The 12,704-nt window shown below is 36.5% G+C and overlaps 1 protein-coding gene across 4 annotated transcripts in view; it reads right to left on the reverse strand.

The window, feature by feature from the left end:
• GLRA2 (glycine receptor alpha 2) overlaps positions 1–5,671 on the reverse strand; it is a 119,636-nt gene extending 113,965 nt beyond the window's left edge. Inside the window, exons 1-2 of one of the 4 annotated variants that reach the window (XM_085550511.1) lie at positions 4,904–5,671; positions 2,542–2,675 (exon numbers count right to left, since the gene is read on the reverse strand). In XM_085550511.1, coding sequence (XP_085406637.1) covers positions 2,542–2,571 — 30 coding nt within the window. In that variant the 5' untranslated portion in view covers positions 2,572–2,675; positions 4,904–5,671. The remainder of the gene's footprint in view (positions 1–2,541; positions 2,676–4,903) is intronic. The other 3 variants (XM_015886723.3, XM_085550517.1, XM_015886733.3) reach the window with 3 other exon arrangements.
• Positions 5,672–12,704: the final 7,033 nt, after the last annotated feature.

The raw sequence follows: 12,704 nt of genomic DNA on the forward strand, positions 1-12,704 counted from the left end.
TTATCAAACTAGCAGAAAGTTAAGTAACTGACCCAAAGGAGAAAAAAAAAAATCACCACAGAAATACATGAGTAGTGGTCCAAATATCTTCATCCACACTGTATTTTTTGAAGCACAGGAAACTAACATTTACAGTAAAACCTGGTAGCCGATCTCTAGCTTATGCAGTTCTTCCTACGGGCATCTTTTGTACTTAAAATTTCTTGTCTTAAAGTATAAAATTAAATTAAGAATTTAACATTTCATATGTCAGTACAGTTATATGACTTAAAATGCCAGTGCTATATCCTCAAAAAATCTCACCAATTAATAAATATTGGAAATGGAAGCAACTTGTATTGAGATCAAAATAAAGATTCAGTTAAAAAATAATAATTATATATATATATATATATATATATATATATATATATAAAAATATATATATATATATATTTTAATAAGAATTAATTCCAAGCAAAGTAGATTCACGATGACCTTCTTGCAGCTGTACTCTAATTCTTTATAAGGAAAATACATGCTATATAGAAAAAATAACATCTTTCCATTCTTTGAAAATTTTAACAAGATTTGAGAACTGAAGCATGGTTGTGCATCATAATAACAATAACAAAAATGGTATTCTGCAGAAAAGGTTTTCACAGGTGCAGTGAATTCAAAGCCACATGACTTAATTATCTAGTCCAGAAGAAAGCCTCCAAGAGGTCAGATATATGAACTTACGAAAAAAAGAAAAAAAAAAAAAAAAAAAACCACCAGAAGATCTGCTGTAAATTCATACTGCTGCTCTGGAAAAAGATTCTTTGCTATTAGGAGCTCACGTGTGCCAACAGGCAGCAGCTTCACATTGAGAAGAAGCAACTTTAAAATGAGAAGAAGCAGCTTCACATTGAGAAGAAACCATGAGGCTCTGAGGGAAGCAGTGTCTTTCAGACAGCTCAACATGTACCTTAAGTTGTACACACCATACCTGCTCTAATCATGAAACTATGAATCTGTCTCATGCCCTTATCACCAAATGCTTTTAGTCATATACTGAGAAGAGTTGTCTTTGTGTTGTTATATGAACAGGGACTGCTATACTTAACTGATTTTACCTGAGCTACAAGAGATGAAGCAGAAGTCTTTCTTTACTTTCCCTCCAACATAAAGGATGCAAAGAAGTTCTTAACAGTAGCTACCCTCACTCAATTCAGGCAATTTCTGGCTTTATTTGCATTCTCTGAAACTTCTCTGATACTCACGCACACACATCAAATGAATGCAAAAGCCTAACTCAATATCACTACAAGATAACGTGGGCTCCTGTTCAGGAAATTAATAAGCATTTTGTAAACTCTTCTTAAATTAAAACTCTGACTAGAGTTTTATTAACTTTAAGACCTTTGGATCTGAAAATCAAATTAGATTTCTCCTCACTTAGGCATGGTAAGCAGTCAAAAAAAAAACCAACCACATCATTCCATATCTTGTAATTTGTATTTGTGGAACAGAGAGAAGAAAATGATCTTTGATCTAATTTAATTAAACACTTTTCTCATTGATGTGTAAGTGACTTTTTTCCCAACAGTTCATTTGCTGGCTAAGAAATGATTGTTTGTTCTACTCGTTATCTACTTTCGCAGCACTGCTAACAAGAAGCAGTATAGAAAATGTTGGTCAACAGAGCCAAGAGATATGAGTGTGAATGTACATTAGCATTAGAGTTGTTTACGAAGGAAGAGTTTTATTAATTTTTAAAGTATAACTGCATTTCAAGCTTTGAACTGGATTGAAGGGCCAGTTTTGGAGGAATTAGAGAACTCTTCAAAAGAGCTAAATATATATTTAAAATGAAAACTTTCCTCAGAGCTCTCTTCATTTGAAGCTGAAAGACATTTGTGTTCAGAATTTAAAGGTCTATAGCAAGGAAAACTTTCTCTGACAGTAATGACTGCAAAAGTTCACAGCCTTCTTTGTGCTGGAATGGTGGTGATGATTCTCCACAACCTGGTTCAAATTTTGGAAGAAAAGGAGAAAATCATAGAAATGTCAAACAGAACATGTTTTTGTGTTTTTTGTTAGAATCATGGGAAACTTGTTTTGATCATTCAGTCAACATTAGCAGGATAAAATCTGCTCTGTGCATACCGTGAGTCCTATCTTTCTTCTTCAGATGCCACTATAAGGAAAACCACCATTCAGCATGGAAGTGTTAAAAGTTTTCATGGCTTAAAAATTTCAGGAACAAGTCATCTCAGTTACTTTTAGAAGGAAATCCTGTTTATTTTTTGGAACTAAAAATGTCTTCAGAGACAATATCTGATAGCTAAATGTTTTTGACCTACATAAGTAAATTTGAAAAGAGAGTTTTCTGTAGAGGAGTAACAGAGCTCTGTGCACTTAGTACCTACACTGTCCCTTTAGTCCTCCCCTTGGAACAGCTTATCTGCATGACAATAATACCCTGAAATTATTGTAAAAAGAGTAAGAACTCAGATGTAACATCCTTAAACAAAACAAACAAAATAATTAATTTATCAACAGTCTTAAAAAACTTACCTTTAAAATTTGGTCTGATTCTAGCATCATACCCCGATGTCCTTCCCATCAATTTGTCCAAAAAATCTGAAGGAGACAGGGTCTGTGAGGGGGATTTTCCAGATCTTGAATCATGTTCTTTACAGAAAGTCGTCCTAAATAAATTATTAGCCACCATTAGCTACTATTTAGCTAGTATATCATTCAAGTCAGGAAAAAACTATAACAATAAATAAAATCATCTCAATTCACTGAATGCAGCAGTTAAGATTTTTAAAGAATGATGTGATATATTTTTTATCAGTAAACTTTATGCTAGAAATAAAAATGAATTTTGGATAGTGTGCATGGACACGTTTTGCTTTTCAAAACAAACCCCTTCTCTTCAAAAATAAATTTATTTGAGCTCTAAAAATTTAGAAGATTCAGTCTATTTATTTATTTATTTATTTAATGTGTAAAAAAATCTTACATGAACTTTGATATCTAATTCATATCGCTGATTTAATCAGAAGTATAGTGCTAAAATTTATGCCTTTTAGCACTGATTCAAGGTGGTTGTAAACTTCTGAACAATAGCAGTCATCACTCATCAAGCAGCTCTGGTACATGTTGGTTTTGTTAATATCAGAAGGGAAATAGATGCAAAAAAAAAAAAAAGTTCTTTATAGATGCCTCACAAAGACTGAAATCATGCTAGTGAATATCTGGCTTCTTTACCAGGAAGGAAAAAAAGGTTTCAGTCATATCTGATCTTTGTGATTTGTTTTAGTCTTTTTTTTTTACCAATTAACATCAAATAATAATTGATCAGTATGATCACCAGCTGATATTTATATTCAAGCTCCTGAACATGTCTGTTCTCAGGTGCTAAGAGTAAACTTCTGGTATCAGACCATGCATATGAAACTTGATATAGATTAAAAATTACATTTTTCAAGTACATTAAGTATTTCTGAAAATAAATAAATAAATAAATAAATAAATAAAAATTATGAGTTCCCCCAGATCATTCTGTAAGAAAAATAAACTAGTAATGAAATAGTCATATTTGGTGCTCAAAGACACAGATATCATCCTAAGGAGCACTATCTTGGTTTCTAAATAACTAATATGATATCTGTGCTTCATATATTTATTGAGCTACACAAAAAAGTAATAAAAACACTGTTTTCTTAACTACTCTCTATTTAAATATTTGCCCAAAGGGAACCACTCTGTTTCAGGAGTCTTTCTTGTTCTTTTTTTGTGCATTTACATCTGAGTACAAACAAATAGATGTACGTGTGATCATCTGAAATCAGAAGCAAATATTACATTATTTATCTTTTCATAAAACCACCAAAACTGCTAAAAGTGAATAGTATAGTAAATCTTGTGATGTCATTACCCACATTTCCAGTTGCCATATACAGGATGGGATGTTGCTTTCTTTTTGCTTTTGTTGTTGACGTGACACTTTCACATCCCTAATTTTTAATATAAAATAGATGATATTTCTCACTTAAATAGTAGAAATATTCAGTGAAGATAATAAAAACTTGAAAACTAATCCATTCTAATTATTTTGGATGATTTTTACAGACTGCTTCTGTCTTCTTTCAGTGTCCACTAGTGATAAGTTGTGCTATCATCTCATGTGTACAAACTTGTGAATGCAAGCATTTTTTTTCACTTTGACACTATACATATACATTATTATATATACAAAAGCATTTTGTATTTTACATGTAAATACACAGCTTTGTACATGAAAATAAGGAATCTCAGCTGAGGTGTTTTGGTTAACAGCAATGACTTGTTTGCCTTGTATCACAAGAAGTCAGTAGCTGAAGCAAAAGCTCATCAAGCGTTAGAAATAAAATAAAAAGAGAAAATAGAAATTAGAAGCAATAATCTGATGTACTGATACTGCAAATGAGCATAGTAATGGTTTAATTCAGCATTTTTCCAAAATCAGAAGACTGGATCTCTAATTTCAAATAACCACGTCCCTGACAAACCTGGTTGATCATTTTCAGAGCCTGAAGAGGAGGGAACCAAAGCAACTTCCTACATAAGCTCTGGAGGGAGTATAAGGATTAAATAGCATTTGGAAGAAAAACTGAAGAAACTGCTTTCAGCTATATTGTTAATCAGTAACAAAGCATGTATTTGAATCAGAGAAATGGAAAATAAAAAATAGATCACCCAAACTTGAATATTTTTTGGTGTTTGTTACCAAGCAACGAGTCTCTGAGTGTAAAAAAGAAAGTCTATATAGAATGAACACAAAACACTCTCAAATATAGCAAACAAACTAGGTTAATGTGACGTAGTTTCTTTATAGTTACAGTTTCTACAGTCTTTAAAAAATATCAATACAAAGAGCCATGTTACCTACCTGAAGTGGTTTGTCTCTAAGAAAAATGCAAATAAGGTTGTCAAAATTTTCACTAGCTGACGGTTCATTCCTTCTGCTTTCTGTGCTGATTTGGAAAATATCCCAGAAACGATTCCAGAGAGATGCAGGAAGAAAGTATGCTGGTGCTGCCTAGATTCCCAAATTCAGCAATAATTTATTTTTCTTGACAATCAGGAAAAGAAGGTTTGGATCTCTACAAACTGGGGATAAAAAAGAAATGCCAGTCCTTGGAATCATGGTCAGGTCAAGCCTAGGCTCATCTCCAGCAGCCAACGCAAAAGAGACAAAGCATCAGACCTGGTTATTCCCCACCTTGCTTTTATTGGGTGAAGGGAAAAAAAAAAAAAAGAAATAAAAAAGAATATAGAAAAAAAATTAAAAAGAGATTAAAAAAAAAAAAAAAAAAAAAAGAAAGGGAAGAGATAGAAGGGAAAACCCTACTACCCAAAGAGTGTCACCCAAAGGGGAGTAGCGTTGAGAGCAAGCAGTCTGTTGCCGATGTGTTTTATTCCCCTTTTGCTTTGAAAAGTAGTATTTAGGAAGGGTGGTGGGGCTACTGGCTCGCTTCGTTCCACTCCCCTGTGGTCAGGGAGGTGTCGGTGCTGCCGTGCGGGAGCGAGCGGGCGGCGGGGGCTGCGGGGAACCCCAGCGCCTGTGCTGGAATGAGGCGGGTAGGAGCGCACAGCGCTATAAATTCAGCACTCGGACAGCTCCGCGCCCGCCGCTGCGCATGCGCCTGGTGTCCGATGGCTGGGAGGGGAGAGGCGCGCGTGTGGGTAGATGTGTGCGCGCCCTGAGTGTGCGTGGGAAGGGTGGGGGCACGGGGTGTGTGTGCGGGGAGGAACTGAAGCATTGGCGGCTGAAACAAAGGCCATGGTTACCTGAGGTTCCACAGACCCTCAGGTCCCCTCCTGCTCCCCAGTGTCCCCATCCTTTGCCCTTCACACAGCGCTACCCACAGCCTTCATTGCTCACTGAGGGCTCCTCATGTTAAACCCAGACTGATGGTGGGTTATCACGTTGTTTGAATGAAGACAGTGTGGCTTGCCACCTCTGAAACACATATATTAATGAGTGGAAACTCTGCTCAGCCCTTAAAGCGTTTTGTTAACATGGTTTTAAATGGGGAATCTCATCTCGTGAATGTAAGTGGACAAAGTGCTTCCCTGTGCCATGCTCGTGGTTTCTCCTCCATCCACCACCTGGTCACTCTGACTAGAGGCTGGATGCTTCCATATTGGTTTAGTTGGCCTGTTGGAAAATCCTAAAGTTTGTGAAAATAAGAATCAAGTCTGTTTCAATATTCTAAAATCCAATTCAGACCAAAGCCAACCAACCAAACAAAATTTCTCCCCTCCCTAATGCACACAGACATTCTCTTATCTCCCTGGAAAAAAATCTGCCACTTAATGACAGAGATTCTTACCACATTTATAGTAATGTTCAAAAATTTCTTCTGAACTGTATTTGTTGTTTTCCCACATTGCCAAGAGATCAAAGCTACTTACTGTTCATTAAATGAAACTCTATTAAAACGTTTTGTTTGTTTTTGCTTAACACGATAGGATATGTCTGATTAAAAACACACCTCACTAGGTATTCGTAGGTGCATATGGTAGATATCACATCTTAGGCACACCTAAACAAAGGAAGAAGAAATTACTAGAAAAGTACAGACATGCAAACCTACATGAAATCTTTATTGCCTTGCCTGCTGAGCCTATGTCAGTAGAACAGCAAAAGATCCAACAGAAGAAGGGACACAGACTCTGTATTTATTGAAACTATGAAAATGTTGTGGGAACCGGTGCTGACTTACAGTGCTACAACATCCTCCAGCCTCATTGGAAGATAGTTCTTCATGCTAGCACGGCATTAAAGAAGAGTTATGTATCTTACTGCAGTCTCTCATTCCGAGAAATAAAACTCACAAAGCTACATCTGGAAACAATAAAAGAGTTTTGAGTCATCGAAGACATACTTTTCAAATTTTTCTATCCTTATCTAGATAGGAACCTAATAAAAGTACAATATATTCTTACCTTTCATTAAGATAAATGGAGAGATTGGAGAGCAACAATTTCTATCTGCTGCAGGAAAAACGATGTCTTTTTAACCGACACTGCCACCTGCTTAAAAGTGTGGGGAATCTCAGGAATGCTTGCACAGTTCCCAGTGCAGAAATCTCATGGATTTTGTGATATTACATGCTTTTAAAGGTCTATAAATGTTCATTACCTTTCTTGTCGGGAAAAAAAAAAAAAAAAGTAACTAAACATTTTAGAAGTTTTCTAACTAGAGAAAATTTTCTTGAAAGTCTTTCTTCCAAAATGTAGCTGCTAGCAGCCATTTCCTGCACTTTCACAGCTGTTTGAAATGCTAAATAACTACAATTCTGAGCTTAAAAAGAAAGGAGGAAAAAAAAAAAAAAGAGGTTGCAGGAAGTACTTTAAAATATCCTGCCTATAATTGCCATGGGGGTTGTAAAAACATGATAGGAGATGTAATAAGAAGAATTTGGGTATCTGCTCCATCATCCCTAATTACCCTCAGAGCCCAGAGACTTCAGTGACATGTTAATCAGCACAACAGTTACATGGAATTGCCAAACAAAACTTAATAAGGTCATGAAAACAGTGATTTATTGACATGGACTTCAGGTACAGTCTGCTCAGCCTGGAGAAAAGGAGACTGACGAAAATCCTTCCGATGTCAGTAAATACCTGAATGAAGGGTGCAGGGAGGGTGGAGCCAGGCTCTTTTCAGTGGCTCCCATTGGCAGGGCAAGTGGCAATGGACGCAAACTGTAATACAGCAAGTTTCTCCTGAACATCAGGAAGCGCTGGCACATGCTCTGCAGTCTCCTCTTTGGGGATCTCCAGGAGATGCCTTGGCTGCAGGCTTGGCACCCTGCTCTGGGTGTCCTGCTGGAGCAGGGGCTGGGCCTGATGGACACAGAGATACCCCCTGACCCTGACCAATCTGTGATTCTATGAACTGCAACTTCCATTCGAATAACTCTCTTAAAATATTCAGAGCTCAGACAAGCTACTTTTTTCTAACCAGAGGGCTCCAGGTTTCATGCCCATTTCTATATTGGCAGAATTATTCCTTTGCTTTCTATACCCATTTTGATGAATTGGAAAGCATGAAGAAGTTCTTTTAGTTGTTCTTTCAAAAGTCTCTCCTCACCATATGCCCATTTATTTAGATTTTTTTTCCATAATTGTTCCTCCTGTTGGAAGCCTCTGAAATCTCTCTGTTGTAAAGCATCCACAATCAAATGCTGTCTTTAAAATGTGTGGCCAGTTGTGAGGAACGAGCTACAGCTCTGCAGTTCAGGGGAAATCATTTGGAGGTAATATACCTGGGTGTCCACAGCTCTCTCCCCTGTCCCCTTCGTGTTCAGGAATGGGAGATGTAAATAACACAGACATCAAAATGCAGCAGTTTGTGTATGAGCTGTGTAGGTCCTGTTGCACAGATGCAATTCTTTCCAGTCTCACTCATCTGTTATCTCTCACAACATATTTTTGACAGTGAAAGTGTGACAAATGGGTGGGAATCATGGGCTCTGGTATAGGATGAGGTGGGGGGGCTTGTAGTAAAGTGGTGTGGGGATGTGGAGGAAGATGAGAGAGAAATTCTCTTCTTCCAGTGAAGAGACTAAATAATGTATCTTTACAGTTCCCCAGGCAGATACCTAAGATTAATAAGGGTACTAAATATGATATATTATGTCAAACATGAACTGATTCAGTCATCTCTCGATTCTACCTGATTTTCTTAAGCACTAACTGATGATCAGAAAATAGGACAGAATCGCCCTGTTTCCATGTAAATAGTTTTATAACAGTTAGTTGATGGCGCATGATTTATATTTGCCTTGTGTATGCATTTTTTGAAATTCAGAGAAATAAAATCACACTACTTCCCCAAATTATGATAAATAATTTATCAAGGAGCACACCACTGAAGAAACAAAATCCATCACTTCAAATATGCAATTAGTGTCCATAAGAAGAGAAAATTCAATACAACTCTTGGCATGTCAGATTATGATAATTGTCAGATGCTTGTTAACAAGGTCAAGTGTATTTCAAAATACTCCCAAACAAACATAAAAAAAATAGATGGAGTACAGAAAATGTAACAGGCCCAATTATATTGGAGGTAAAACAAACAAACAAAAAAGCCCTGAAGGTAATACAACATGACCACATGATGAACTAGGGAGAAAAAAACAACTGGACTGTGATTTTTGAACTGTGCTACAATACATTATGTAAAGGATCAAAAAATATTGTGTTAGTAAGAAGTCTCTTGTCAGTAAATGCAGCAATGCCATTAGCTATGTTAGGACAATACAATAGCTGGGTCTTCAGCTGTACAATACAAAATAAAGTTATGTACTTCAAATATTTTTATATCTGACATTAACAGATGTAACAAAGCATTTGTCAGTACAGTTTGTTTTTGCATGTACTTGAAGTATTTTCTTTGACTTTTTTCTTACTACTTACCTGAGTGTAATACAAAAACAACAACAACAACAACAACAAAAAACCACAAAAAAAAAACCCCAAAAAACAAAAAAAAAACCACCAAAGTTCTGATTGTTCTCTACTACATTTTCTTTATTTTTCCTTTTATTTTTCCTTTTAAATAATAATAAAGATTGCTGGAAAGAGATTATAGTAACCTTATCTTAAATTGAATTCTGTATAATACATACAATTTTGTACTGAGTACATTTCCTATACATGAATTTTTGCTTTCTGAAAGTTTGTGTATACATATATATATACAAGGGTATGTATGCACGATACATAACAGTTAAACATATTTCTACACAAATTTTATACCTTTTCACAACAAGATCACCTGCTGGAAGAAGGGAAGGTAGTGAATATAATTTTTCTGGATTTAATCAGAAGTCACCTGGACCAGCTGTCCAACTGTGAGATGAACAGGTTCACACTCCGTTAAGGAAAGTACAGGATGAATGGCAGAGCTCAAAGTATGATGGTGAATGGGGCTACAACTGGCTGGTGACCAGTCACTAGCAGTGTTCTCCAGGTCTCACTCTTCAGGCCAGTTTTGTTCAATATTTTTATCAATGGTATGATTATAGGAGTGGAATGCATCTTTAGTAAAATGTCCTGACATTTTACATAATGGGCCTTACATAAGGATCTAGATGCTCTGGAGCTTTGAGCCATCAGCAGTGGCATGAACTTCAGCAAGAACACACTGAGCATTGGTGGAGGCTTACCTGGAATATTGTGTGGAGTTCTGTTCCCCATAATACCAAAAGAATGTTAAGGTCCTTGGAAACATGCAGAGGATGGCAGTAGAGCTGGTAATGGGGCTAAAGGCATGACCTCCGAGGAGAGGTTGTGGACATTGGGTTCTGGCAAGGTGACATCACTGCTCCCTTCAGAGCCTTGGTGAAGGGAAGAGGGAGGTGCCAGACTCTGCTCCTGGGAACTGATGGCAGGGTGGAAAGAGCAAAGAGCTATTGAGGCAGGATCAGACTGAGCATTAAAAGATATTTCAGCTTGAGAGCAATTAGACACTGGAACAGGCTTCCTAGAGGTGTGGCTGATGCCCCACACCTGCCAGTGTTCAGGGGGCATTGAGATGCGTTTTACCTGTGAGACATCCCAAAAGCAGTCAGACCTATCCTATCCTATCCTATCCTATCCTATCCTATCCTATCCTATCCTATCCTATCCTATCCTATCCTATCCTATCCTATCCATCTTAACCTATCCATATCAGTTCCTGGTGTAATTTTTCTTGTACTGCAAAGGTAGTGAATTTGAATACACCAGGTCTCATTCAAAAACTTGTTCTCTCCTATGTTTAAGGTGTGACAGTTCAACAGTGTAATTAGATGAGGATTTACGTTTATCAGTCAGCTAAAACAGATTCAGCACTTTTTTCTTCCTTTTTTTCTTTTTCCTGTCTTTTTTTTACTCCTTTTTTTCTTTTTCCTGATTTTTTTTTTGTTGTTTGTTTTTGTTGTTGCTTTGGTTTTTTGGTTTTTTTGGGGGGGGGCATTATCATCAGATTCCTGCTTTTCCCAAGGACTTTCTATGCTACAAAGCCTGTTTAAGTGGTTGATGATACTTTGCTTCTAGCATTGTACCAGTGAAGCCTTAAAAATATACAAGAGCATTTGATACAAACAAAATGACAACATTGTATTTGGAGTAGAATAACATTGGAAAAAAGAACGGATATAAATATATTTATACATACATTGACCAATCCAGGTCTTATTACCTTAGAGAGTAGGAGGACGAAGTAAGGTTAACATGAGCTACTCATTCAGTCTTTGACCTTCTCTTGTAGTTCATGCTGGGGTTCACCGGCAGATGTCCAAACAGAAATAAAAACTACTACTCAGAAACATCACAACATTGATCTTTCTCTACATTTCATACTTCCTTCTGGAAACTTAGCTATGACTCTGAATCACTGATAGCTCTTAGATGTCGTTTGTAGCTTAAATTACATATATATATTATATACCACAAACTTCAAGAAATCATTCAAGGCATCCCACCACAGCAGTCAGACTCTACTAATGACTGAATATCAGTCTTAAACTTCATACTGGTGCCTTGGATTTTAAATCTTTGCTTGTGAAGTTAGAATCTCTTTACTTGGAAATACCTGATGGCTTAGTAGGAGGCAGGCACTTCAGCAGCCAGAGGCTTTTCCATCTCATTCCAGCAGTAAATTTCTCCCTCTGCACTGTGCCAGGCTGTAGAGAAAGTCACCAGAATTGCTATCCATCATCTGCCTTTTTACAGAATTCAGCAAATAACATAGTTAATATGCTAACACCCAAAGTATAGTTAAATGAGTTCATGGGGCTCATTTTTTCCATTGTCTTTCTTTTTGTTCCTTTGTATGTGTCTGGGCTTTGAGCTGCCACCGCTAAGACATCCCTTCTGTAGGAAATCAGCTAAAAACACTTCCCATGCATTTTTGTTTTAATCTCACCTGAATGAATACATCCTCAGTCAATTTTTCTACAATATGCAAAGTGAGATTACTAAGTCACTAAAATGAAAGATCAGTAAACTAAATTATTTTTACATTTGGTATCTATTAATTTATACACACAAGTTTACTGTAAATACAGTAAATCCCACCAACATCCTTTGTCTACTGTGTCTGAATTAACTGCAGTTATGAGAGATAAGTATTTGTAGGAAATCAACAGACCACTCATTTCTTAGAACTGTGTGGCTGAACTCATTGCCTGGTGAACATCCATTCAGACTTTATATTTCCATTTTTTGTGGCAAGAAAGTATTGTCCCAGTATGTCTGGTAGCATGACTAGCAAAGAGCACTGTTTAACCATGCTATTAAGATGATTTATCTAGCGAATACTTGCTTCCAATATATAGATACATAAAAGTTCTGTCACAGTTCTTGATTTTATTTGCAGCAATAATTTTGTTCCAGATGTACATGTTAGCCTGATGAGCAAAATATGTTACTCCTACTGTAAAACAGAGAGTTCAGCAGGCAGCAGAATTGTATAGTAGCAATGAGTAATGCTGCACAACGTAATCAGTTTAATCATATCTTCTCTTAATGCTTGTAGGCTGAATTTGCTTCTGTTCTGATGGCATTATTTTGTAAATTTTGGTCTTTGATATTTAATCAAGTATGCATTCTTCCTGGCTCGCAACAAAACAATTTTTTACCCCATTTAATGCTTATCAAGCTCATTCAAAATAACATTTTTAAATAGA

This window comes from Coturnix japonica, chromosome 1 (genome assembly GCF_054131305.1).
Source record: "Coturnix japonica strain WE chromosome 1, WE-NBRP24, whole genome shotgun sequence".
NCBI classification, from domain to species: Eukaryota; Metazoa; Chordata; class Aves; order Galliformes; family Phasianidae; genus Coturnix; species Coturnix japonica.